Below are 27,728 nucleotides of genomic sequence, written 5' to 3'. Positions count from 1 at the left end.
AAGGTAGGTGGGGCTGAGGGTAGACGATAATTGTGAGTACAGTAATAGACTCAAAGAAGGTTTGAAGGAGTTAAGGACTGTTTAGACTAAAGTGTTCTAGGGAGCTCTGTCCACAAACAAAGTAGAAGGGACAGACAATAATATGAGAAGAAACCAAAGGTAGTCTGACATCTTAAGGAAAAAATTTGTATCTTGATTAAATCCCCCTATATTCTTAGATGCTCTTAGAAGTACTCGATAGAAAGAGAACATTCCACCTTTTAACATTATTCTGTCAGGTTTTTAATCCAACAAAGGCCCTCTGCTGAATGAACATATTAGAAAATTGAAATATACATACTCATCCTTGTCCACCTTTTCTCGAAGCTTCTTTAGTTGTCTATTTTGGCCAAACTTCAAGTTTTGAATTATATTCTCAAAGTATTCTTCTTCCTGGTAGCTCAACTGTATTAATTGAAAATAATTTTGAGGACAATATTAAAAACGTGTCTCCAAAGTTTTGCTAAAGAGCATTAAGAGATTATCACTTAATAAAATTAGCAGAGAGCATTAAAACTTGCCAAAGAAAAATTAAGTTCTAATTAATTCTATACAAGTCACTGCTGCTCTGGCTGAATCATTCCTTCAGTGTATTCTTTTCTAATTAATCAAATGAAACTAAGTGTCAAACAAGCTTTTCTATATTGACATCAATCCTTACATGACAGATAACAGCATTCTTATTTACTGTGTTATAAGAACACTTATTCTTCTAATCCTCAAAATAATTTTATGAAGATGGGCTGTTATCACCATTTTAAAGTTGAGGAAACTGAGGCACAGACAAGTCACTTGTCCAAGTTAATCTGTGATGAAGTTGAGATCTGAACCCTAGGAGTCTGACTTTGAGTTGATACTCTTAGCCAGTTAGTGTGTGGTATAGCTGAGATCTGAACCCACGCAGTTCAGCTGTGAGGCTATGTGCTCAGCCACTACACTCCTGCCACAAGGGCCCTGAGGACTCACATGCTACAGTGAGCTCATTTTTTAAAAAGTCAAGCTTTTCTGCAATGGAAAAAGAAACGAGGACACTGTGCCTTGCAAACTCTCAAGTTAGGCTTGTAATCAACAGATTAGAAATCACCATCCCTGGCTCTAGGCAAGGACCACCTTGTCACCAAGGCGCAAAGTAGTCTTGGAGACTGAAAGGTTAGCAATAGCTCTTAGCTGACTCTGAAATCCATACTTCAATCAATTCTGGTTTCATCATTTACATTACACAAGGGAAATAAAATAGTTTCTCATTCTCAAATAATAGATGATTTTTTTCCAAACAGAGAAGACATGACCAGGTTAATCCAGTGGAGGAATAATTAGAAATTGGAAGGAAACCTGAAGATTTGACTTTTCAGGCATGTATAAGAAGCCTGAGTACTGTCTGTTCATCACTTAAATATCTATGCCTTGATGCTCTTAAAAAAAAACACCAAGTTTTTATCACTACTCTTAAAATGGACTATATGGAAAGCAAAATAAGAAAACCAAATACAGACCAGGCCAATGAAAAAATAGGCTAACACTAAAACAAACATTGTTCTGGCTTCAGTGTTAAAGGCTTAATGTAATAAGAGCTCTGGGTGTAGGCCCACATACGTCTTGGCCCCCCACAGCAAGAAACGACATTGCCAACAGCCTCAGGCATCATCAGTGTAGAGTCTTTTTAAGACTTACCTCAAGGTACTCATTATTCAGTTTGTCGTCATTTGAAATAATGTCATCAGGATAGCCAATTCTTTCTTTAATTGCTAAGGCCTATGAAAATTACAATATTGAATATGAGCATGATTATGAACTTTCAAATGCAAACATTATGATTGTGCCCTTGACTGGAAATTGAATAACTTGATCCATACTGTTTACAAAATGAGTATTTGACCACATTTAAACAGAGATCTTTGCCAAGAAGATCTTTGCTTCTTCCTGGAATTCAAAATAAAAAAGAGTCCTGAAATTTAGCTTCTAATACCCTATTCTCATAGTCTGAAGCTTGCCCAAGAAAATTAACATGAAAACTGACAAGTCTTTGTTCCACAGGTATTAGAACAAAGGTATTACAAACAGAGGTATTACTCTTATGAACGTTTTCTCTGCAAGGCTTTTTTCTTCAATCTTATAGGAGAAATAGTATTTAGAACTTCCGTTCTAGTAGCTCATCTTTCCACTTCACCAATTTGGCTGAGAAAACAGATATGGGCTTACAGGTTCAGTACTAATATTCTTCTTGAATATTGGTTCCTGGAGTTTTTATGTTCTCTTTCGGTCTCCAGAGCTAGTGTACCCAACTTTCCATAGTTAAATGAACGATATTAGTTAAATGAGCAGAAAACAGGGTTTTTCTTGTTATACCATCTCATATTTACCACTTGCTTACTAGTGTTTGTGTATGTGTGTGCTAAGTTGCTTCAGTTGTCTCTGACTCTTTGTGACCCTATGGACTGTAGCCTTCCAGGCCCCGCTGTCCGTGGGATTCTCTAGGCAAGAATACTGGAGTGGGTTGCCATGCCTTCCTCTAGGGAATCTTCCTAACTGAGGGATCAAACCTGAGTCTCTTAAGTCTCCTGCATTGGCAGGCCGGCTCTTTACCACTAGCACCACGTGGACCATCCTTAAAATTGTTTACTTATAATTATTTCACTATTACCACTTGCTGTGGGTGCTAAGTCACTTCAGTTGTGTCCAATTCTATGTGATGCTATGGACCATAGCCCGCCAGGCTCCTCTGTCCATGGGATTCTCCAGACAAGAATACTGGAGTGTGTTGCCAAGCCCTCCTCCAGGGGATCTTTCTAACTCAGGGATCAAACCTGCGTCGCTTATGTCTCCTGAACTGGCAGGCAAGTTCTTCACCACTAGTGCCACCTGGGAAGCCCATTTGCTTACTACTTGCTATTTCTATTTTTTACTTCTCTCATTTTTCTCAAAGATATTTGATTCAATCATACCACATTGCTCTTAAATAATTTAACTAATTTAAATTTTTCATAAGGTATTAAGCTTGCATCTCTGAGTTATCTGTTTTGCCATCAAATGGATGTGGTTTTGTTACAAATCTGTTTCATGAGTCTAAAATTTCCCCAGTGGATCAGACAGATGTGTCAGCTAATCTAATAGGCCCAGCCTATTTTTTTTCCATACTGTCAGTCCATAATAAATCACTCCCCTCCAGTGGTATTTTATTCTCTAGAAAATGTTTCCCCAAAAGGTATTCTAAGTGATACAAAATCTACAGAAATGGGAGGTACTACATAAGAAAGGACATATTGTCAAATATTCGGGATAAATACTGTGACTGCTTCCCAGGTGGTTCAGTAGGTAAAGAATCTGCCTATTGATGCAGAAGACTCAGGAGACATGGGTTTAGTCCTTGGGTTGGAAAGATCCTCTAGAGAAGGAAATGGCAACCCACTCCAGTATTCTTGCCTGGAAAATTCCATGGACAGAGGAGCTTGGCAGGCTACAGTCCCTGGGGTCACAAAGAGTTGGACATGTCTGAGTGACTGAGCACGCATGCACTATGACAGCAACGTGAAGCAGGCTCTTTCACTGAAGGACGTCTTAGAGTTTACAATTAAGTAACTGCAAGTGTCCAAGAGGATGAATTATTTTGCCTATTTATTCATTCAATTTGTGTTCTAGGGTCTACGACAAACCAGGTACTTTGTAAGGGGCTGAGGATACAATGGAAAAATTTCTGCTCATGGAGAGTTTATTGTAAAGGTCAATGGTAGGCAACAAAATGAATATTAACTCTCAAGTGTGGTGTATGATGCCATAGAATCATACCTTAGAGGCATGTAACCTAATCGAGGGTAGGATCAGGGAAGCCTCCCTTCAGGAAGTGTTGCCTAAACTTTTTGAGTATGGGACTCTTTCACAAAGCAACTTGCAGGTCCAAAGTTTTATATCCCCTTGGGAAATTATTAAATCTAGAACAATTTAATTGGTTACATCAAAAAGAACCGTGTCATGACAGCTAGAACATGAAAGGAGCAAATCCAGCCTGAACTTCTGAGGAGCTAGACAGAGTGCTGCAAAGATAGCTATACTGGGGTGCCAAATTCTAGATCTGAGTCATCCAGGGTTCTCTGGTCACTGAAGGAGACGCTCCTTCTGTGTGATCTAATCCTGAAAGAAAACTAGACTTCAGTTGGATTCTCTTATTATAAGTAGATTTATGGACTCTTTCTGTATGAAGTTCAGAGAATGGTCTGTTCTTCCTGCTACTCTAACTACAGAGGAATAATCAGGTTGCATGTGAATACTGCTTATAAAGCACATACAGTTTTCACTGGACATGTTCCTTCTAGTTTTATATAGTTATCAAGACAATGGCATAGTAAATTTAAACCTGAGATTTCTTTAGAATTTCCATTTTGCTTATTCTATGCAAGATGTTAAAAATCTCAATAAAAGGTGAATAGTGGGGGTAAATAAGAATAGTTTATTAAGAGCTCCGTCAACATCTCTGTAACTGTAGGACACTCTGTAGTATTCAAATAATGCACTACCTTACAGTGGCTTAATAGAAATTTGGTATTATTTTTCCTAGGTTATATTAAAAAAAAAAACACTAAATAGCACATGTTTAAAATTTTTTAGCTGGAAATTTGCATTAAAGATTATTGAATATTGGTAAAAGTCTTTTAAATATGTTTCATAAAAGGAGGAAAAATATGAACCACTGATAATACCTTTTAATGCTTTCTTATTCACACAAGGTTTTTCTCTTATTTTCTTGGTTTGTGAAGACTCCTTTTATAAAGAAAAGGAAACTTTTTTCTTTTAAAGTTTTGAGCTGAGCATGGAGAGTAGGAGCTAGTTGCAAAGAAATAATGAAAGATGAAAATCATAGAAAAAAACTTCATCCATGAAAATTGTTCCTGGAAACGTTACATCTTGAAGGAGTGTGTTTTTATTTTATACAATTCTTGATTACTATATTTTCCCCAAATATCTTAAAAGTTCACCTTTTCTTATAGATTTTTCTTTGGTAGTTAGCTCTGCCTTGCTCTTTACCTTTTCTTCAGCTTTCTTTTTTGTTTCAGCGTCCATCCAAGTTAGGTCATCTAAAGTCTGAATAAAAGCCTCCCGGATCTGGGCAATTAAATCCTCAACCTTAAACCAAAACAACAGAAAGCAAATATGAGCCATGAGATAATTTTTTGCAATAAAAATTAAGAAAAAATAGAATTATAAGCTGTGTTGATGTGATTCAATAATATGTTAATAAATATAAATTTATAAATGATCTAAACAAATGGATATATATGGATAATTATATTTTTAAAGCAGCACTTCCATTATCAACACTAATGATTGAATAGATCTTAATGTATACATTAATAAAATTCTTCTTTAGAATGTATGGTTTCCATTATCAAGAAAGAGGAACTAACATAAAATAGTAGCTGTCATTACTATTAATAGTTTAGTTAAGCATGAAGTAGCATTTCAATAGATTCTTTCACCTTGGCTTTAAGTTCCTTTATCTTCACTTCAGTAACAATAAAAATTATAGTACTTGTCTTATACTTCAAATGAACTCTGATTTACTTTCTGGTTTTTAAGAAAAAATACTAATTCTTGTCAATTTTGCTAACAGAAGAGACTACAAATGACTATATTATAAGAACATGTGACTAGGTATTGTGAATACACTGCTTCTGGAAAATGGACAATTGCCTTTGGGTTAAACAATATTTGGATTAGAAAAATAGGCAGACCCTTGGGGAAAGGAGGATAAGATTTATTGGGAAATAATGGCAAATGGTAATTCAGAAGTTCTCAGCCAATCAGTAAAATTTTAGCAAAATGATGGACTATTGTGTTGACTGCCCATTGATGCAAACTGATAGAGTACTGTGCTGAAAACATTACCACATGTTTACTATCTCCAGCAAATGCCGCTTCCACGTAGAGCCTTCCCACGGCATTTTCCATATTCCCATTGACATAGTTTGCACAGCGTCTCCAAGTTGCTGTTTCTGATGTTGTGCCATAAAGAGCCTATGGGAGAGAGAAAGGAAATGGCATCTGAGCAGGCGTAGACAGCCAAAGCACGGTGAGAGCACAAATTTCATAGGACTCTACTCTTATGTCTCAAATTCTTTCAATATTCATTGCTTCTCCTCACACGTCAGGATGTCCTTGCATAGGAAAAAATGTAATCCAATAGAATTATTACTTATATATGATCTGGAAATAAGGTATATTTTCAGTAGCAAGTCCTAGAAGAACTGTTGGCTATTGCAAGTTAATATCCTTCTGGACCACTTTAGGAAAAAAGCTCTGCCCCGCCAAATCTCCAAATAATGCTGTTGCCACTGCATAAACATAAACATGAAGCAATATTCAATATATGTAACAGGGGAGAGACCTGGTATACAAGAAAACACATTGCTGTTTTTCAATGCTTTTGCTGAACTTCCTGTACTTAGAAGAACTGCATGTGTACACATTTAAGTACCAATAAAGGGATACATTTATGGAAGGAAAATTTAGCAAAACACAGCTTTTATCTTCTCTAATTTTTAAAATATGTCTACATTTTCTTTTAAAGGGTAAAAAATTAAAAATTTCAATCAATCAAAATTATTCCCTTCCCATGACACCAACCAATACATTTGTGAGAATTTCTCCTTTTTTCACATTAGGACTTTCTCTCTCCCCTCACATTAGGACCAAAATGATGATTGTTTAAATAATATGGGTACAGCCTAATAAAAGATTTTAAGGGTATCTCCAGGTAGGTGTATTCTCAGTGGGTAGTTCACACAATGTAGTCCATCTGTTTGTATGTCTACTGTGCTGTGAGTACTAGAAAAATCAAATTAATTGAGATAGATAGCCCTGAAATTACTTGGAACACAACACCAAACCAAGCCAGTACTCTTTCACGAACTGTGCAAATAACCAAATGCCCTTCGTTCCAGAGCAATTCAATCATGGTGCCAAAGTAGACAGAGGACAACAGAGCACCTGAAAACTGGCTTTCCTAGGCAACATGGCTTGAATACAGGAAGAGTAACCAACATTTGGCCTTCTGTCTCTTCACAAAGTTTACCACATTCTAGCAATGGACATGGCAAGCCTTCATAACCATGGATCTCTTTATGCTTTAGGTCTTAAGAAAAGAGAGATTTTTTCTTCACCTTGCGGAAAGCATTTCTGGACTCCTTGTAGTTTCGGCTGAGGCTGCTTACAAGATCCATTATGAACCGCCAGGACATTAAATTTTGAAGATCTCTGTATAAAAAAACCCACCACCCAGCAACAGAAAAGATGAGGCTGCAAAGCTTCTAAAGAATGATATTAAATGCAAACTTTGGGGACATGGGCACGCTGACATACCTACCTGGCAGAATATTTGGCAAGAATGAGCTTAAGATTGGTTAAATATTCTGGAGCATAAACAATAACTTCTTCCTCATGTGGAATATTAATATTCACAGTTGACATGATTTCATTTGTGAAATTTGACCAGCTGAATGGCTGGAAAAAATCAGGCACAAAACATTCAGTAATTATGGACTTTTCTTCTTGGTTCCAAGAATCAGTTATGGTTACAGGGTCAGACATGGTTACAGCGTCAATTGTATCACTATATAATTATCACAGTGGTCAGTGTGATATTTGTTTGGGCTTCTTCTTTAATTGCTTCTGTCAGTTTTTGAATAAAAATTAGGTCTGCCACATAATTATTTAAATACAGAATTAAACCAACCATTTAAGAGCAAGAACAAAGTCTCTAAGAGTAGTAGTCATATGGTAGAAATCAGGCTCAATGTCATATTCTTGGTCTAGCCCATATGAGAGAAAAAGAAATTTAGCTATAATGTTTTCTAGGTTTAAGCAAAATTTTAATTGGTTATAATATGCGTATTTCTTAAAAGTGTATATTAATAGACAATTCGTTTGAACACAGTAATACATTTCAGTGGAGACTGTGTTGTACATGAAAGTGAAAGCACATTATTGTTCTAGCGGAGGTATAAGTAATGGTAATGATACAATATACATGGTCTCACGAAGATGAACAAAATGTATTATATGCTATCAATGTCAGGTCTATAGACATGCAGTTTTCACACTTCAGAAGCTGGATTTGCAGTTACTGAAAGATAGAATCTTGTTTCTCTATTATTCTTTAAGTGGGAACTGTGGTTATTCAACCACCAATGGATATAAGGAAAGATAGCAAAAGTGAAGACTATGCAAATCTTGCTGAAATGCCACATTTCAATGCTTGAGAATGTTTAAGATTACTGATATTTTAGGCTACCTAGAAGTACATAAATACACTGATCACTTACTCAGTATGAGGTGCTATGGCTTTTCTTGATTTCCTTTAGTGGCTTGGACTATTCTTTCAAAACATTTATTAAACACTTATTATATTAAAAAGCTTTATGTAAGAAATTCCTTGTTTATTGCAATCAGACAATAAACAAAAGAACTGCAATTGTTTATTGCAATTCCAAATAGAATTCCATCACTGAATGTGGTAGTTTGTAGATTTTATGAATGTTGCTTCATTATCCAATTGTGTGCATCAGCTCACACACAGAATATATGCATAGCTTAGAAGAGATTATTAGATACTAGCTAAGGAGTTACAACTAAGCAAAAAGATGTCAATTGATGTTTATAAATGGTACCTATAGATTTTTCTGTTTCCTGTGTTCTATTTCTCCATTATTGCTTTGAACATCTCCATAGATGGACCTGATGAGAACATGGCAAGTTCTATGAATAAATTATTCTTTTTTTGGAGGTAAGAAGTCTGGTACTCATATTACATGACTTTCCAAGTCCCATAGTTATAGAATGGCCTTTCAGAAGGATTTTCACTTTTAATGTTTCCAAACCCTTTTCTATGATACTTTCTAATACTATTCCATAGCTGCTTTGAAAGGGCTTTTTACCTTTGAAATTCACTCTAATTAAATATAAATACAATGATTTAGAGTAGTTTTTTTCAAGTCTTTTCATAAAGTCAAATGGTTGGTAGCATCTAAATTCATTTTGATGTTCAATTTATCTCAATAAATTAAAAAATCATTGAATTTTAACTGCATTTTAATATTAACTTTGAAAATGACATAAGTACTTAAATCTTGCTACTTACCTTCCCATTGAATTCCAGCGAAAATTTATTTTGGATCTCAGCTAATGTCATTTTGTTATAAAGAAGCATTGGATCATTTCGATCTTCAGATTTAGTTGTAGCCTATGGATTTAATGTTTTATTATTATTTTAGACCAAGAATTCTTTTGAAAAATATAACTATATACAAGGGGGAAAGAAATATGGCATTGGTAGAACATAATTATATTTAAATTCTATTCTGTATTTGTTTCATAATTCATCTTGTCATATCAAGAAGAAAAGAGAAATATAAGAGATTTTAAGTATATTTAGTAACAATCATCAAGACTTGGTTAGTGTTAAGTATGAGGGCTTCTTTGGTGGCTCAGTCAGTAAAGAATCTGTGTGCAGTGCAGGAGATTGTCTGCAATGCAAGAAACCTGGGTTTGATCCCTGGGTCGGGAAGATTCCCCTGGAGAAGGCAATAGCTACTCACTCCAGTATTCTTGGCTAGGAAATCCCATGGACACAGGAGGCTGGCAGGCTACAGTCCATGGAATCTTCAAAAATCTTTTTATATTTTTATAACAACAAACCACATCAGCCTTCCTTTCTTCCATGGCTAATGGGGAGCTCAGTTGTGCCTGTGGCTAGTTCATATAATGATTTTCTTGAACAAAGTCATTTCCAATTAATCCCTCAAATACTCTGTCTGCTGCTGCTGCTAAGTCGCTTCAGTCGTGTCCGACTCTGTGCGACCCCAAAGACGGCAGCCCACCAGGCTCCTCTGTTTCTGGGATTCTCCAGGCAAGAACACTGGAGTGGGTTGCCATTTCCTTATCCAATGCTTGAAATTGAAAAGTGAAAGTGAAGCCGCTCAGTCGTGTCCGACTCAGCGGCCCCATTGACTTCAGCCTACCAGGCTCCTCCGTCCATGGGATTTTCCAGGCAAGAGTACTGGAGTGGGGTGCCATTGCCTTCTCCCACTCTGTCTGCTACCCACCACCATTCAGTGTCCTAGTTAAAATTCAGACAGGAAAACACACACACACACACACACACACACACAATGATTTCTGCCAAGAACTGAAGGCAAGTGAGACCAAGAAAATCCCTAGTACACAGTGCAGGTAAATGCCAAATTATCTGAGGAGAGTGCTAGGTGACAAATTATCTGAAGAGAGTGCTAGCACTTACTTCTGTGACTGTCCGCTCATGTGGCCTAATGAGTTTAGTGCTATCATCAGCATCCAGTATTACTGTTTGCACTGACTGAAAAGAGAAAATTTCAATAACAACTCCCCAACTAGTGGTTGAAAGGAGTAGAAGCAATTTTAAGTGAAGAGAGACAAAAGGTAAAAATGGGAATTATTTCTCTAGTTAACGACGACTCGTGACTTCAGTTCACTGATTTATTTATTTATTTCAAGAAAAATGCAAAAAGGCAAAATGGTTGTCTGAAGAGGCCTTACAAAGAGCTGAGAAAAGAAGAGAAGTGAAAGGCAAAGGAGAAAAGGAAAGATACACCCATTTGAATGCAGAGTTCCAAACAATAGTAAGAAGAGATAAGAAAGCCTTCCTAAGTGAACAAAGCAAAGAAACAGAGGAAAATAATAGAATGGGAAAGACTAGAGATCTCTTCAAGAAAATTAGAGATATCAAGGGAACATTTCATGCAAAGATGGGCTTAATAAAAGACAGAAACAGTATGGACCTAACAGAAGCAGAAGATATTAAGAAGAGGTGGCAAGAATACACAGAAGAGCTGTACCAGAAAGTCTTAATGACATGGGTAACCACAATGGTATGGTCACTCACTTAGAGCCAGACATCATGGAGTGTGAAGTCAAATGGGCCAAAGCTAGTGGAGGTGATGGAATTCCAGCTGAGCTATTTCGAATCTTAAAAATGATGCTATTAAAGTGCTGTGCTCAAGATGCCAGCAGATTTGGAAAACTCAGCAGCAGCCACAGGACTGGAAAAGGTCAGTTTTCATTCCAATTCCAAAGAAGGGCAATGCCAAAGAATGTTCAAACTACCTCACAATTGCTCTCATTTCACTTGCTAGCAAGGTAATGCTCAAAATCCTTCAAGCTAGTCTTCAACAAAAGGTGAACTGAGAAATCCCAGATATGCAAGCTGGATTTAGAAAAGGTAGAGAAATCAGAGATCAAATTGCCAACATCTGTTGGACCATAGAAAAAGCAAGAGAATTCCAGAAAAAAGTCTACTTCTGCTTCATTGATTATGCTAAAGCCTTTTACTGTATGAATCACAACAAACTGTGGAAAATTCTTAAAGAGTTGGGAATACCAGATCACCTTGCCAGCCTCCTGAGAAGCTTGTATGTAGGTCAAGAAGCAACAGTTAGAACTGGATATAGAACAACAACCAGTGCAAAATTGGGAAAGGATTATGTCAAGGCTGTATATTGTCACCCTACTTATTTAACTTCTATGCTGAGTATGTCATACAAAATGCCAGGCTGGATGAAGCTCAAGCTGGAATCAAGACTGCCGGCAGAAGTATCAACAACCTAAGATAGCAGACGACACTACTCTAATGGCAGAGAGTAAAGAGGAACTTAAGAGCCCCTTGATAAAGGTGAAAGAGGAGAGTGAAACAGCTGGCTTAAAACTCAACATTCAAAAAAAAATGGCATCCAGTCCCAACACTTCATGGCAAATAGACGAGGAAGAATGGAAACAGTGACAGATTTTATTTTCTGGGGCTCCAAAATCACTGTGGATTGTGACTGCAGCCATTAAATTAAAAGACGCTTGCTCCTTGGAAGAAAAGCTATGACAAGCCTAGAAAGTGTATGCATTAAAAAGCAGAGACATCACTTTGCTGACAAAGGTTGGTATAGTCAAAGCTATGGTTTTTCCAGTAATCACGTACAGATGTGAGAGTTGGACCATAAAGAAAGCTGAGCACCAAAGAATTGATACTTTCAAACTATGGTGCTGGAAAAGACTCTTGAGAGTTCCTTCGACAGCAAGGAGATCAAACCAGTCAATCCTAAAGGAATCAACCCTGAATATTCACTGGAAGAACTGATGCTAAAGCTGAAACTCCAATACTTTGGCCACCTGATGCAAAGGGTTGACTCATTGGAAAAGACCCTGATGTTGCAAAAGACTGAGGGCAGGAGGAGAAGGGGATGACAGAGGATCAGATGGTTGGATGGCATCACTGACTCAATGGACATGAGTTTGAGCAAACTCCTGGAGATAGTGAATGATAGAGAAGAAGCCTGGTATGCTGCAGTCCTTTGGGTCACAAAGAGTTGGATATGACTGAGTAACTGAACAACAACAATTTTAAGATTATGTTTGTAACATCTGCCTGCAATGATATGCTGGACATTGTTAGAGACACATAGGTGATTCAGAGCGCATTAAGATCCCACTAAATCTCAGTGTCTGAGAGGAGAGAAAATATAGACATAAAGAATTTTGAAGTAAGATACGACTATTACAGAGCTGAGGCTGATCAAAGGAGCACACAGTCTGATAAGGTACAAGTGGTAAAAACCCAGGGTAATAAAGTATGCTTCTCTAAGAATTCTGTTTCCATCACAGAACCACATGTAACCCATCAAACTGCCATTCACCCAGCTGCAGCTCCAACCAATGTCTGGTTCTGATTCTAGACTTTTAGTTTCATGTGGCCCCAGGAAAGCTAAAATTGCCCTCAAAGATCTTTCATTTTCAAGATTCTGATGGCAAACTGCCAAGCAGGTGGGGATTTAGGACTGTAGGTTGCTGCTGGCAATGTCACAGCTCTGTGGATCCTAGACTGAAACCGACTATGAGATCAGTCAATAACCTGGATGCTATTTAGACAGAGTTCACTTGCTTGAGACTGCAGATCCTATCAGAGGTATGTCAGAACAGAATGTGCCAACTCAGCCTCTAAGGGCTCACCCAGAACCAGAGGAATCTCAGCAACAGACCCCTTAGGCTTTGCTGATAAACTCCTCCTGTCAGATCTCCCCTGAGCTAATAAGCAGCCTAACAGTCTGAACTCAGTGAATTTCATACTGTAGTGTAGCCATGTTAAGAGGCTAATACTTCTTAGCAAAGGGATAGAGACAATTTCTGTGGTCACCTTAAATTTTAAAACTTTAAAATAAAGCAAAATTGTGTACATTAAAATTAAAACAGCTTTGTTGAATAGTCATCACATGTGTCCTGAATCTCAAGGGCATCTCAACAACAGTGTGACTGTAAATAGTTAAGATCTTGAAGTGCTCCAGTTATAATAGGTCATTAAACAAATCTAGTTTAATCTTTTTCAAAATTAGTATGTCTCCTGGATGTCTGGAACTTGGTTTACTGAAAAACTTCAGTTTCAAAGGTCCTCTTGAAGTCAATGATCCATTACTGAGCTGTACATTTTTATCACTTGGTTGAGGAGTTGTACCTTTTACCCTTAAAATATGATAGAGAGGAGAAAGAAATAAAAAGTAGTTGACATTATTCATTGTATCAGAGAATATGTGTTTTACATTGGCAATTTCTTTTTCCAAATCCATAACTTTATTCATTTCCAAAGAAAGCTGGTTTTCATCTATGGGCAGTCCTCTTTCCTGACGAATCAATTTGGCCACAGAAATCATAAAATCCACATATGCCGTACAAGCCTGCAAGAAATAAATAACAGTACATTACTGAAGAACCTTCTAAATATTCATCATGGCACTTTAAATTAAAATTTATTTTCAATTCAATATTCATTTTTGGTAACAGATGAAGCACAAAATAGAAATTTGTTTCTGAATCTTAAAAGAAATGACCTGCACAGATTCTCAAAGTCAGTGTGTCTTTGAATCATAACAGATTCTCAATGTACCTTTGAATTAGAACAGAACAATGAGGGATCACTCTAGAAGTACTAAGGCTTTTAAAACCATTTGGTTATGGAGATTTTATAATCTTCAACTTTTAACCAAGTTATACTGCTTTAATAAGAATGAAGTTGCAAAACACTTGGTAAACAGTAAACTAGTATTTTTTTCTTAAAAATACATTCTTTTGCCAAATTTTCTTTTATTAGGTTTTCTCTGCTCATATAAATGTTTTTTTCAACTATCCATGAAGAGATGGCCACAAGCATATCACATTATCAAGACATCTTGTAATTGTCTCCTCTAGCCAAGCAGTATTTTTTTTAAATGAGACTGTTTTCCCATGAGCTCGTCCAAGACAAATCTGTGGGCTTTAGTTAATTCCATAGCTGGTTCTTGTTACCGTGAAATTTCTAATATGCCATTTTGACTATAAGCTTTCTTTCAAGAACTCAAATTTTTCCATTTTATTTCCACACACATTTAACTGTATGAAGATAAGTATAACCTAGTTATGTTATTGACCTTTTACAGAATATGTAAATCCCTTATGCAAGTTCTGAGTGGCACTGAACCCAGGAAATTGAATACCACTTTCATAAATCTCAGCCCATTGCTATTTAGTTATTATCTATCAGCAGTTTAAATAACTTATGATCCCACCACGTTAAAATTTACTCAAAATTTCAAGTCCCAACATCAGTTTGGGAAGGGCTTCCCTGGTGGCTCAGTGGTAAAGAATCCACCTGCCAATGCAGGAGACTAGGGTTCAATCCCTGGGTCTGGAAGATCCCCTAGAGGATGAAATGGCGATCCACTCTAATATTCTTGCCTGGGAAATCCCATGGATAGAAGAGCCTGATGGGCTACAGTCCATGAGGTAGCAAAAAAAAAAAAAAATTGGATACAACAGCAACTAGACGACTATAATTAGGAAAGCCATTCCACACGTTTGGGATCAATGAGTGGTTTTGAGCTTCAAATATTTGTCCACACAGGGTAAATATGAAGAAGAGCTGAAGAGTACTTAACCCTTTCACAGTTTCCAGGGGTTTTTATAACCCTACTGATTATCAGTGAAAGGGGCATCCTTCTTGTCACTTTGAGTGAAAAGGCACATTTAAATTCACAGTGACTCACTAAGAGGATCACACAAAAAATTTGTAGGGAAATGAAAATATTTTATCAAACAAGAACCTAAGCAAAATGTAAACTATCATTAATTTGAAATTCAAGAGGACATCTTTAAGTAACGTTTAGGTACTGTATTCCATGACCATTATTAAATGCTAAGTAAACAACTTCCTGGGGAGAGGGCTCTCTCTTCCAAGGATACCCTGCAATTAGGAGGCTGTCTAACTAGCATCTCTAGCCTGGACCTGCTACTCAACAAAAATTTCATCTGTGTCTGTATTAAACACTTAATCACTAAGGTAACAGGGATAAAAGGATGTTTTTATGTATAATCCTGCCAACTCCATTCTTTTCCTATTAAAAAGTAATCAGAATTCTTGTTTCACTTTGAAGAAAACAAACATGTCTGAGTTCATACCTAATGGGACCAACTATTCCAAAGTACAAACACACGGTATTTGGAATTAACTGTATTTCAAATCATATAAATTCATCTGCATTCAACAGGGAATTACTACTGACTGCAAAGAAATGGTAATTTGAATTTTCCAATACCAATCTCTAAGATTTTTTTTGTACACTATGGGATGCTTTTTTGTTAACGAGGTGAGAAAACAATAGCAAGAGTGCTCTCCTCCGTTTCATTGACTCTGCAATGATGTTACTCCAGTGTCTTCATCCCTAAAGATGTATTTAAAGGCTACAGAACTTGGCAAGCACAAGAACTTTGTACAATGCTTCCAATCTGCTGAACTGGTAAAGTTTCCCAGAAAACTAGAAGTATATGATATCATGGACTTCTGGGATGCTTGAATATTAAATACAGTTAACACAGAATACACTCTTTCCTTTAATGAGCTCCATTACCTGGCAAAATTTTACAGTGGGACTGATTAAAACATGTTTCAGTATCTATTTTTTTAAATTGCAGGATAATTGCTTTACAATGTTGTAATCGTTTTTTTACCATAAAACAACATGAATTAGCCGTAAGTATATATATGGATATACATACATATATCCATATATATATATATATATACACATATCCTTTCTCTCTTGAGCCTTCCACCCACCACCACCCCCATCCCACCCCTCTAGGTCATCACAGAGCACCAGGCTGAGCTCCCTGTGTAATATAGCAACTTCCCACTAGCTGACTATTTTATACATGGTAATGTATGTATTTCAATGCTACTTTCAATTTATCCCACTCTCTCCTTTTCCCACTGTGTCCACAAGTCCGTTCTCTACATTTGCATCTCAATTTCTTCCCTGCAAATTAGTTCATCAGTACCATTTTTTCTAGATCCCATATATATGCATTAATATGGTATTTGTTTTTCTCTTTGGAGATTTCCTTCAAAAACTAGGAATAAAACTGCCATATGACCCAGTAATCCCACTACTGGGCATAGATTCTGAGAAACTATAATTCAAAAAGACACATGTATCCCAAAGTGTTCATTACAACACTATCTACAATCGCCAGGACATGGAAGCAACCTAGATGGCTACTGATAGATAATTGGATAAAGAAGTTGTGGCACATATGTACAATGGAATATTGCATGCTCGGTCACTCAGTTGTGTCTGACTCTTTGTGACCCCATGGGCTGTAGCCTGCCAGGCTCCTCTGTCCATGGGATTTTCCAGATAAGAATATTGGAGTGGGTTGCCATTTCCCCCTCCAGGGGATCTTCCTGACCCAGGGATTGAGCCTACAACTTCTATGTCTCCTGCAGTGGCAGGCAGATTCTTTACTACTGAGTCACCTGGGAAGCCCACAATGGAATATTACTCAGCCATAAAAAGGAACAAATTTGAGTCAGTTGAACTAAGATAGATGAACCTAGAGCTGGTTATACAGGGTGAAGTATGTCTTAGTATCTTGATTTTATCTTCTTTGGATTCCAAATTTATCCAGTAGCTGTCAGAATCCAGGCTTAATGCGGCTGTTAAATCCTTTCTACAAAAGAGGTTTCCCTGGTGGTCCAGTGGTTAAAAATTCACCCTGCAATGCAAGGGACACCAGTTTGATCCCTGGTTCAGGAAGATCCCACATGCCACAGAATAGCTGATCCTGTGTGTCACAACTACTGAGCCTGTGCTCTAGAGCCCTCAAACCACAACTACTCAGCCCCTGCACTGCAACTGCCAAAGCCTGCAGCACCCAGAGCCTGTGCTCCACAACAAGAGAAGCCACCTCATTGGGAAAACTGCACACTGCAACAAAGAGTAGCCCCTACTCGCCACAACTAGAGAAAATCCCATACAGCAACAAAAACTCACCACAGTCAAAATAAATAAATAAATAAATCTTTAAAAAGTCTTTTCTACAAGATATGATTCTACCCTAACATATTAATTTTTCTTCCTTGAGATACTTCTAGATATGCAAAATGCCAAATAATAGCAATTATAATTTGGGGAGAAAGTAATCAACACATATTTTAACCTTAAACAGTATATTAGCGAGAATATTTTTTAATTTTAATTTTTCTTTTCTGTCACTAATAGAGCAACTAGATATTAGGACAAGGGTGAGAGGCAGCTATCTTCTTTGACAGTTGTAAGGTAGCCTAGTTGAAGCTTTGATACAGTGAATCCTTTATGTGACCAAAAAAAAAAAAACACAGAAAACAAAAAACCTAAATATCTATGTAGTCTTTCCTTTAAAAATAAAACATTATAAATCCCAATGCTTATAATAGCAGGTTCGAAGATGATAATTGGTTTTAAATGGTTGGATAAAACCCACAATAGCAGTTTTGTGAGCTTTTAAGTTATACATTACTGGTGAGATATTTACCAGTACCCAACACCAGGAATTTTTATTCTAATTCTTTATCTTGCAGGACCAGGCAATAATATTTACATATTGGCTCTGTTCAGAAATTGGATTCCTTCTGCTTAGAAAAAAAGCTGTTATTTGTTTGAGTTGCCAAAGAGCAAGAGAGCAATGCCATTCAACTATTGTCCTTCACACTTAATATCTTTGTTAATAAGTAACAGCAAGTCCCAGGGAGGAACAGAGAGCACTCTGGAAATATTGCCTGCTATTTGTGCACCTTGGTGTGCCAACAACCATGGACCAGAGGTTTCATTTCCGGGACACCTCAGTCTTAGCAATTTTCTGCCCTTCCCTTTCCCAGATATTATGTGGAGCATTAAGCAACTGAAAAGTCACAGAACTGTCATTCCTAGCTGCTGATGCCAGGGGTATTATTTAATAGTGTTACACAGGATGTTTTGTGAGGGAACACATAGGGCCCCCACCAGGAGAGGTATGTTTCCTCTCAGAAGACTATGATTTTTTTTCCACTTGACGAAGCATGTCAGGGATCATGCAGCTGCCAGAATACAGAGACTTGCTCCCCAAAGATGGATACAGACATACAGAATCACACAGCAGTTCCTGGGGACAGGAAGTGAGAAAGTCCCCAGATGCTAGCAGGGCTCAGAGACAGGAGAAACATAGGACACAAGAGAATCCACTACGGATGAACACGGGGATGGTCAAAGGCTTTTGTCAGGTTATTAATGAGAGTACCTGCAGATTCGCATGAGAATTTATTGTGTAACTTCTAAGGTTTGTTGTTTACGTTTGGGAAGGTGCATGTACCTCTTTTTACAAACTGAGTTCAGTTGATCTTAAAAATTTCCCTTGTCATACCCACTAAGTTCCAAGTTCAAAAGCTCCTTTATGTTTTGTTAAATACAGATACTTGGACTGGGTGAAGCCTCCTGACTATTAATCACCTGGTGCCCAGAAAGAACAAAATGAGGTCAGCAGTTGCCCTTGCAGGATCTGTTTTATCAAGTCAACCAAGCAGCAGTCAGAGCAATCCTTTTAAAAAACCAAATCAAATCCACTGACCTGGAACGCCAGTCATTCACCTTTTATAACACTGCCTCCATTCACCTTATTTCCTTAAATTATTTTTTATCGTCTATCTCCTCTGATTAGAACATGAGAATTCTATGTGAATTAAAGACCATTTCTGCCTTGTTTCCTTGGTATCCTTCCTGTCCAGAGGAGTATCTGTCACATAGTAGAAGCTCAATAAAAATATAGTTAAATTGTAAGTATACTGAACAAATTTCCCTCACTTACTATGTCGTCAGCCTTCTAATCGTAGTCCAAGTTCAGAGCAGTTTTTCTCTGAGCTTGCATTTTGGGTAAGCAGGCAAACAAAATCCTTTTTTGGTTTACCTTAAGTTCTAAAACCTGCTCATATAAAGGACTGAAAATCTCAGTTTGTGATATTTCCAGAGTAGGTACAGCTTAGAGAATTTCCCTGGATTGTAATTTCTCTTATTTAGTACCCAAGCCTTGGATCATCTCTTTTTGGCTTCTAACCATCTCGGCCATATTCTAAGTCCTCTGTCTTCATCCTTAAAGTGTTTTCTTTTTTCCTTTTTTTTTTTTTAATGAATATCATTTTTTCTAACTGCTCTAAATTTCTTCATAACTCTGACCTCTTCTTCCCACCCTGCCATGTCTCATAGCAATATACTCTACAGCTTCTGATCTCCAACTCCTTTGTTACCTCCTTAGGCTTTCATTAACTAGATGAGAGATTTTCTCACTTTTATTTTAGCCCTGAAATGCTCTATTCAGATGAATGTTTTGTTAATGTATAAACAAGTGAAATAAATCTTGAAGAATGTATACATGAAGGTGTGGCTACACAGAGCACTGTCACTGGCACATGCAAAGTGGTCCGAACATTCAGAAACCACTACCGTGGCTTATTCTACCTTCTCAGACAAACATAGAACATAAACATATCTACAATCCAATTATGCTCCAATAATTTGGTTACCTACCCTGTAGATTTCCTTATGAAGGAGGACAAGGTAAGAATTAGCCTTGAAACACTAAGGAGGTAGAGAAAGAGAAGATTTGAAACCAATTCCATTCTCCCGAATAGAGTTCAAAAACTCTTCTGAAGGTGTGATTTTTCAAGAAAGTTAAGGTTGTTATTCCTTTCAGTGAATCAGTATGCAAACACTTTCTTACATGAAGTAGTTGGTTGGTTCCATTTTAAAATTCTGTGAATGGGATGATTATTTTTTATGGGCAATGGGTGTCTCTCATATTGTTTTCCTAGCATAGAAAAATGTATACTCTTGTACAGGATAGAGTTGTTTCAAATCTCATTACTTATGTCCTCTGAGGTAGCAGTGTGTCATTAAGCGATCTCTTCAGATAATCAGAATACCTCAGAAATAAAGTTCTATCTCTTCAGCAAGAGACTTCTAGCATGAGTGGCTCCTTAATGAACCCATTTTGAGAGCACAATTAAATTCCAATTTTTATATTTGTTCAGTATCTATACAGATGTCTATGTGGCCTTCTGCCTGATATTCGGCCAGAGGGACACTGTGTTATCAGTTTTACACTATAAACGCCTGGAAAAAGACAGTGTTTGTCTAGTTTGGCATCTTGTGCCATCCCTATGAGCCAGCTTAATTCACTATTTTCAATGAGAGCTGCTCTCCAGGTTTTTTTTTTTTAGAAATTGCACCATCTAGAAGTGAAACTACTTGGGAATCAGGAGACAGGATCATGACGAGGGGAGCTATACTAGCTATTTCTCATCAACTTCTCACAATAGAACCCTCTGATCTCTTTCTTCTTGGTGGAGAAGGGGTCTACTTTTCTGAGCCATTGAAATGGGTTGACAGTCAATCAAGGGGTCTACTTTCCTGAGCCACTGAGATGGGTTGACAGTTGCTGCTGCTGCTGCTAAGTCGCTTCAGCCCACCAGGCTCCGCCATCCCTGGGATTCTCCAGGCAAGAATACTGGAGTGGGTTGCCATTTCCTTCTCCAGTGCATGAAAGGGAAAAGTGAAAGTGAAGTCGCTCAGTCGTGTCCGACTCTTAGCAACCCCATGGACTGTAGCCTACCAGGCTTCTCCGTCCGTGGGATTTTCCAGGCAAGAGTACTGGAGTGGGGTGCCATTGCCTTCTCTGAGGTTGACAGTACCAACTAGCTAATCAGAGAGCCTGGTTCCCTGGACACAGTGCTTGGTCAAGAGAAGGGCAGATGGCTCAGTCAGGATCAGAGCCCTTTCCTCAGAAATCAATAGACAATAACAGAGATTGGATTTCTTTTCTCTAGATTGCAAAGCTGCCAGGGATCATCTTTGATACTGCAGTAGAGATAGCCTGCTAGAAAAGGACTCCAACACAGCAGAAAGTAGAGCCTTGAGAATGGGAAAAAGAGTTAAGATGATTCAATTGAACCCCTGGAACCAATCATGCTTGATTCATCCCTGGAACTTTACGGTTAGGTGTGGCAAACAAATAGAAAATATTTTTTACAGAATTTAAGTTAGAGTAGGTTTCTATTGCATATAATTACTGTTCATGACACATGGATCTTCTAATCCACGACTTGAGCAAATCACTTTACTTATTTGGGTCTCTATTTTCTTATTTTTAAAATGAAGGGTTGAACTAAATTCTTTAATGTCCCATTTAGCTCTTAAAGTCTGTGCATAAGTAAATATAATAAGAAAATACATGATACTATCATGTAAAAAATATAAGAATATATTTCTTTGAGTTGCTATTGCCTTTAAGGCCTATTCCCTCTTTAGGAGGGAAAGTACAGAAAACAAAAAGGAACTGAGGTATTTAAGTTCAGAACCATAACCAGAAGAATACAATATGCATTTCTCAAAATATAACATTCAAAACTGCTGAATAAAAGCACACAAGTTTGAAAAGCAGTGATTTTTTTTAAACAAGAGAAAAATAGGTTTTGTTTTAAGGAAAGAGGTTAGACATAGTTCTTGAAAAAAATGCATTATCTATTTTCATCACTTAGTGGTATAATGACACATTTTACTATTTTGAATGCCAAACAAATATTAGAACACAAAAATTCCATTCTTAGGCTATCAGAAGCCCCCAAACACTTCAGTGTAGTGGAATGGACTTCCTTGTAATTATAGGTGCTGTTTTCATTGCTCATAAGAAGTCTGGTTGTAGAATTGTAAGATGATTCCCTAGAAAGAGGGATCAAAAAAGACCTGGGGGAAATGGCCTTAGGTAATGATTTGATCAAGGAAATCTATAATTAGGTTCTCTTTGATCAGAAAGGGATGCTTCCTCTTCCGCAGCCCCTGAGACATATCTGCAAACCAGATGCATATAATAGTGTGAAAATCACTGGCTAGAGTGACAGACAAAGAAGCCATGCTTCTCTAGTCAAAGATAAAGCACCTTTTCTCTCTTCCCTCTGATATCTTCCCTCTCAACCATTCATCCATAGATTCAACAATAGACATTAAATGGAGTATATAGAAATCTGCATGCTATGGGAACATATATGTTCTTCATCTAGACAAAAGCTCCAGGAAAGCCCTTCATGAGTAAATAAAATTCAAACTTAGATTAAAGGGATTAGGAGAAAAAGAGGAGGGCTGGCCAGATGGTGCGTGCGTGCGTGCGTGCGTGCGTGCGTGCGTGTGTGTGTGTGTGTGTGTGTGTGTGTGTGTAGTGTTCCTGGCAAAGGAAACAGCATACATGAAAGTATATAAGTGAACAACCTAGAGGGGTGGGATGGGGTTGGGGGTGGGAAGGAGGTTCAAGAGGAAAGGGACATGAGTATACCTATGGCTGTTTCATGTTATATATGTCAGAAACCAACACAGTACTGTAAAGCAATTATCCACCAATTACAAATAAATATATTTTAGAAAGAATTAAAAAAGTATATAAGTGAGAAAATCAATGAAAACCATTGTTATACTGATACAATGATATCGAGATTTATTCTAGCTTTATAAATTCTCCACTAGTGTTATTTTGTTATCCTATCCTTTTCACCATTTTTTCTCCATGAATGATAAAACCCTAAAAAAAAAAGTACTTGAAGGGAATGAATTCTTTCAGAGATAGAAGAGTAGTGGAAAAACTAGAATGAACTTTTATTTGATAGCTGGCTGGGGATGCAGATGAAACTAAGTGAGGGATTACAGGTAGTAATGACTGGGAAAGAGTAGCAACTATCATGAGGGAAATAGGTAGAAAATTGAAATTTTCCCCATAGTTATATACTCTTACCCCTCCCCCTAACACTCCAAAAGAATGGATTTTAAGATGGGGAGAGTGCAGAAATGTTCTAGCAATTACCCATTTTCAAGATGACAGAATTTCATCTCATAAAAAAAAAAGAATTTCATATTATATACAGACTCCTTGCAACTGGAAGGACGTTGCTTGGAGCACTAAGCTAAGGCATATTCTGAGGTCGGTGGTTAGAAGGAAAGAGTGCAGTGACCATATAGCCATGGTTATGGAAGCAGGGTAAGGCACCCAGCATGCTGTGTGTTTGCTTTTCTTATCCAGATCACAGGAGGCCATGTAATTTCAGCTAATAATAACTTCCTAGCTGAAAGTGCTAGTGCTACTGAGTTTTCTAAATCATTTGTTTACTTAAACAACTCTACTACAAGAAATACTACTCTTAGGAAGTTGGAATGATGTAATGGAAGGAACAGAAGATAAGGGACTAAAGTTCTATCTCTGGTTCTACTATTGTTTGACTGAGGGTTCTGACAAAGACTGACAATCTTTGGGCTTTGGATTTCTTACCCAATAATATACTCTAATCACATTACTAATTCCAGATTTAATCTCCACTCCATTGTTTGACTATAAATACAGTATTTTCCCAACCAGTGGATGCAATGAGTAGTAGAGACTGCCAAATGTAAATATCTTTGGTCTGAGCTCCTCTTCTTTTCAGTAATAGAACCTTGTTCCCATTAACCAAATTTTAATAAGGCACACACATGGCCACTTGTTTAATACTACATTTCTCAGCCTCACTGATACTTAGCTGTGCCCACTTGACAACCTTCTAAGCAATGAAATGTATACAACTTCTGCATCACTTACATAACAAGAAATCGCTTGTCGATCACTACCTCTTTTCTTTTTCCTATGAACTGAAATGTGAACAGGGCACTGGTGAACCAACTTTGACCAAACAGACTACAAATAAAACACTTGAGGAGGTCGATTTTAGAGCAGTAGGTCAAAGAAAACAGTGCTCCTGGCCATTCCCACGAAGAGAGCTTCCTACCTCTCCGGAGACAGAAATAAACTTATCTCTTGCTTGAACTACAGTATTTTTCAGTGTCTTTTTTGCTATAATTTAGTAAGACCCCAACTAATTTACAAACTCAAATGTATAGAGGAACCACAAAGTCAACAAAAATCAATGAATTATCTCAATGCTGACTGCCCAAGTCTGGAGAACAAAGGCCCTACCTGAAGGAATAACCATAAAAAACTCTGTCCCACAACCACATGGGGATATAGGTCTAGGGTTTCCAATTCTGCTAATTTATCAGGAGATCTGGATTCTCAAGTAAAATCTTCAATTTTTATAAAATCTTGGCAACTAACATAAAAATTTTTAAAAATTAGCCACAGGTTAAACAAAATGCCTCTCTGTGACTCAAACCTATGACCTAGATTATGACATTCTATTAATTATGAGACAATATTGAATACAAAATGCACAAATACACCATCCTCTTAACAACAGGATCTTTTCCAAGAGAAAAAATGCGAAAAGGAAACTTTATCACACTACGTGTATACACTGACTGCCAGGTATACCTTGCTATCAGGAATGTTAAAATACAAAAATATGTATCCTTTTTGTTGTTATTTAGTTGCTAAGTCATGTCTGACTCTTTTGAGTCCCCATGGACTGGAGCCCACCAGGCTCCTCTGTCCACAGGATTTCCGAGGCAAGAATACTGGAGTAGGCAGCCATTTCCTTCTCCAGGGGATCATCCTGGACCAGGGACTGAACCAACATCTCCTGGATTGGCACAGAAATTTTTTGCCACTGAGTCATCAGGGAAGTCCTCACACATCTTTATAAGGTTGGATAAATTTAGTATGTTTTCAGGACAAAATCCTAAATTTGAGAAACATTCCAGTTAATAATGAAAATGTAGTATAATAAGCCTAAATTCTTCAATCACCCTCAACTCTGCAATAGGAAGCAGCTAGACAGCTTGTAAAGCCAACAACTACAACCCACACGATACCTGCATTGTCAAGAACTCAAATATCCCACATCCATTTGATTGTTTATGATATTAATTGTGGACTTTTATATTTATATTTTTCTTCATTTCAATGCTGTATAGCCACTTATAAAGATACTTTATAGTGAATTTATTCCAGGGCTTTTGAACTTTATAATGAGGCAAAATGCACACTCAGTATGTTCATACATATAGAGCTAACCATTTTAATTAAGAAGTAATTTCAGCCACACCACCTCTGACCCATTAGAATAAAAGGTAACTAAACTTACTTCTGAGCATCAAATTAGGAAGGAAAACATTTATGGAACCAAAACCTTCCCCAAATACTTAATACATTACACTGCTAAGTTTATCTTCTGTGGTTCCTTTATATCAACAAGCAGTGCACACCAACACCAGCTTGAGCAAGGCAAGGCTGTGAGACAATAAGAAGCAGTGTTGTGCGGTGTGATGAATAGAGTCAGAAGGTGGCCACAAAGGTTTGTCTGAACTGAATGCCCCTATGTAGGTAGCCCTCTGAAAGTCAAATAGGAAGGCTCTAGAAGAATGCTGCTGAGTACAACAGATGTACTACTGGACCATTCCCCTGGACCATTCCCTGGTCTTCACTGGCACTGATCTAGACCATGATTCATCTGTTCATTTTTTTAAATCATTCGAATTTATAGAGAAAATAAGACATTTAAAATTGGCTTTTCAGGGAGAATGGATACACCATGATATGGTTGTTGGTAACAACCTCAGATATGCAGATGACACCACTTTAATGGCAGAAAGTAAAGAACTAAAGAGCCTCTTAATGATGGTGAAAGAGGAGAGTAAAAAAACTGGCTTAAAACTCAACATTCAAAAACTGAAGATCATAGAATCTGGTCCCATCACTGCATGGCAAACAGATGGGAAAAAAGTGGAAACACAACAGATTTTATTTTCTTGGGCTCCAAAATCACTGTGACTGCAGCCATGAAATTAAAAGACACTTGCTCCTTGGAAGAAAAGCTATGACAAACCTAGACAGAGTATTAAAAAGCAGAGACATTATTTTGCCAACAAAGGTCCGTATAGTCAAAGTTGTGGTTTTTCCAGTAGTCATGTACAGATGTGAGAGTTGGACCATAAAGAAAGCTAAGCACCAAAGAATTGATGCTTTTGAACAGTGGTACTAGAGAATACTCTCGAGAGTCCCTTGGACAGCAAGATCAAATCAGTCAATCCTAAGGGAAATCAACCCTGAATATTCCTTGGAAGGACTGATGCTGAAGTCCTGATGCATTGAAGGACTGATGCAACCTGATGTGAAGAGCTGACTCATTAGAAAAGGCCCTGATGCTGGAAAAGATTGAGGACAGGAGGAGAAGGGTGCGACAGAGGAGATAGTTGGAAGGCATCATCGACTCAATGGACATGAGTTTAAGCAAACTGTGGGACATAGTGAAGGACAGGGAAGCCTGGTGTGTTGCAGTTCATGGGGTCACAAAGGGTAGGACAGGGCTTAGTGACTGAACAACAACATACGTATGCTGAGCCCCTTCATTGTTCACCTGAAACTATCACGACATTGTTAATGGGCTATACTCCAATATAAAATTAAAAGTTAAAAATAAATAAGTAAATAAAATTGGCTTTTAAAAATGGGCCACGTGACTTAAATACTAAGAATCAAGACACAAACAAGGAATTTCAAGTTTCTTTGTTTCTTAAAAGACCTTCATTTGTTTTGTTGAGAATACTCATTCAGTCAAAGGAAGCTCACTATTATGTATGATTTTCAGTATCTGCCTGAGTGAAGAAGATAAGAGGGTTAAGTTTAAATTCTGTAGTTTAGTTTTGTTGGGTTTTTGTTTTTGTTTTTACCTCTTTATATGCTGCAGTGCATTCATAGTAGTCTCTGGAAGGCAGGCCAAGTTGAGGTTGGTCAATCTATAAAAAAATGCACAAGGAAGAAAATATTCAGTTGATATAGAACAGTTTGACAAATTATAAGCATGCCTACCTATGTGTAAGCAAGATCTTAGTGTTCTTGCTCTATGTAACAAGCAAACACTGAGTGAATATACAATTAGGAAATGGTTTCCACAATACTTCTCAGTGTTAAACTGATGGGTAGGTGAGACAATCTGGAAGATCATACTGCAGAAATTTGAGAGAAACCAATGAAATCTTAAACCCACACAAACCATATGGGGAAGGAGTTTAATGTAAAACAATGGGAGAGATGAACAAATACACATTAGAATCTAGGGCTGGGGAGTTTTATACTTTTATAGGACATTTCAGGTCCCTAGGCTTCTAATATACTCCCTTGCCAGACGTTTTCTTCTACCCCTACCCTTAACTGTAATGAAAAAAAAAAAAGGTAGAAAACCTCTATGATGACTCAAGAAATACTAAGCTAGTAGAAATCTTGCCAGAGATTTTTCTGAGACTCTCTACCCTAAGAGGGGGCTTCCTCAGTAGCTCAGTCGGTAAAGAATCTGCCTTCAATGCAGGAGATCGGGGTTCAATCCCTGGGTCGGGAAGATT

The 27,728-nt window shown here is 37.5% G+C and overlaps 1 protein-coding gene across 9 annotated transcripts in view; it reads right to left on the bottom strand.

Moving 5' to 3' along the window:
• MME (membrane metalloendopeptidase) overlaps positions 1 to 27,728 on the bottom strand; it is a 310,407-nt gene that overhangs the window by 37,047 nt on the left and 245,632 nt on the right. For all 9 annotated transcript variants that reach the window (XM_081532121.1, XM_081532091.1, XM_081532142.1 and 6 more), the window contains 9 exons: positions 27,060 to 27,125; positions 13,641 to 13,775; positions 9,167 to 9,268; positions 7,394 to 7,530; positions 7,191 to 7,284; positions 5,917 to 6,045; positions 5,056 to 5,154; positions 1,711 to 1,791; positions 341 to 444 (listed from right to left, as the gene is read on the bottom strand). In XM_081532121.1, coding sequence (XP_081388247.1) covers positions 341 to 444; positions 1,711 to 1,791; positions 5,056 to 5,154; positions 5,917 to 6,045; positions 7,191 to 7,284; positions 7,394 to 7,530; positions 9,167 to 9,268; positions 13,641 to 13,775; positions 27,060 to 27,125 — 947 coding nt within the window. The remainder of the gene's footprint in view (positions 1 to 340; positions 445 to 1,710; positions 1,792 to 5,055; positions 5,155 to 5,916; positions 6,046 to 7,190; positions 7,285 to 7,393; positions 7,531 to 9,166; positions 9,269 to 13,640; positions 13,776 to 27,059; positions 27,126 to 27,728) is intronic.

Source organism: Giraffa tippelskirchi, chromosome 2, assembly GCF_054371585.1.
Source record: "Giraffa tippelskirchi isolate mGirTip1 chromosome 2, T2T-mGirTip1v1.2.pri, whole genome shotgun sequence".
Lineage (NCBI taxonomy): Eukaryota > Metazoa > Chordata > Mammalia > Artiodactyla > Giraffidae > Giraffa > Giraffa tippelskirchi.
Note: the sequence above shows the minus strand (reverse complement) of the source record. Positions and strands in the feature narration are given on the sequence as shown.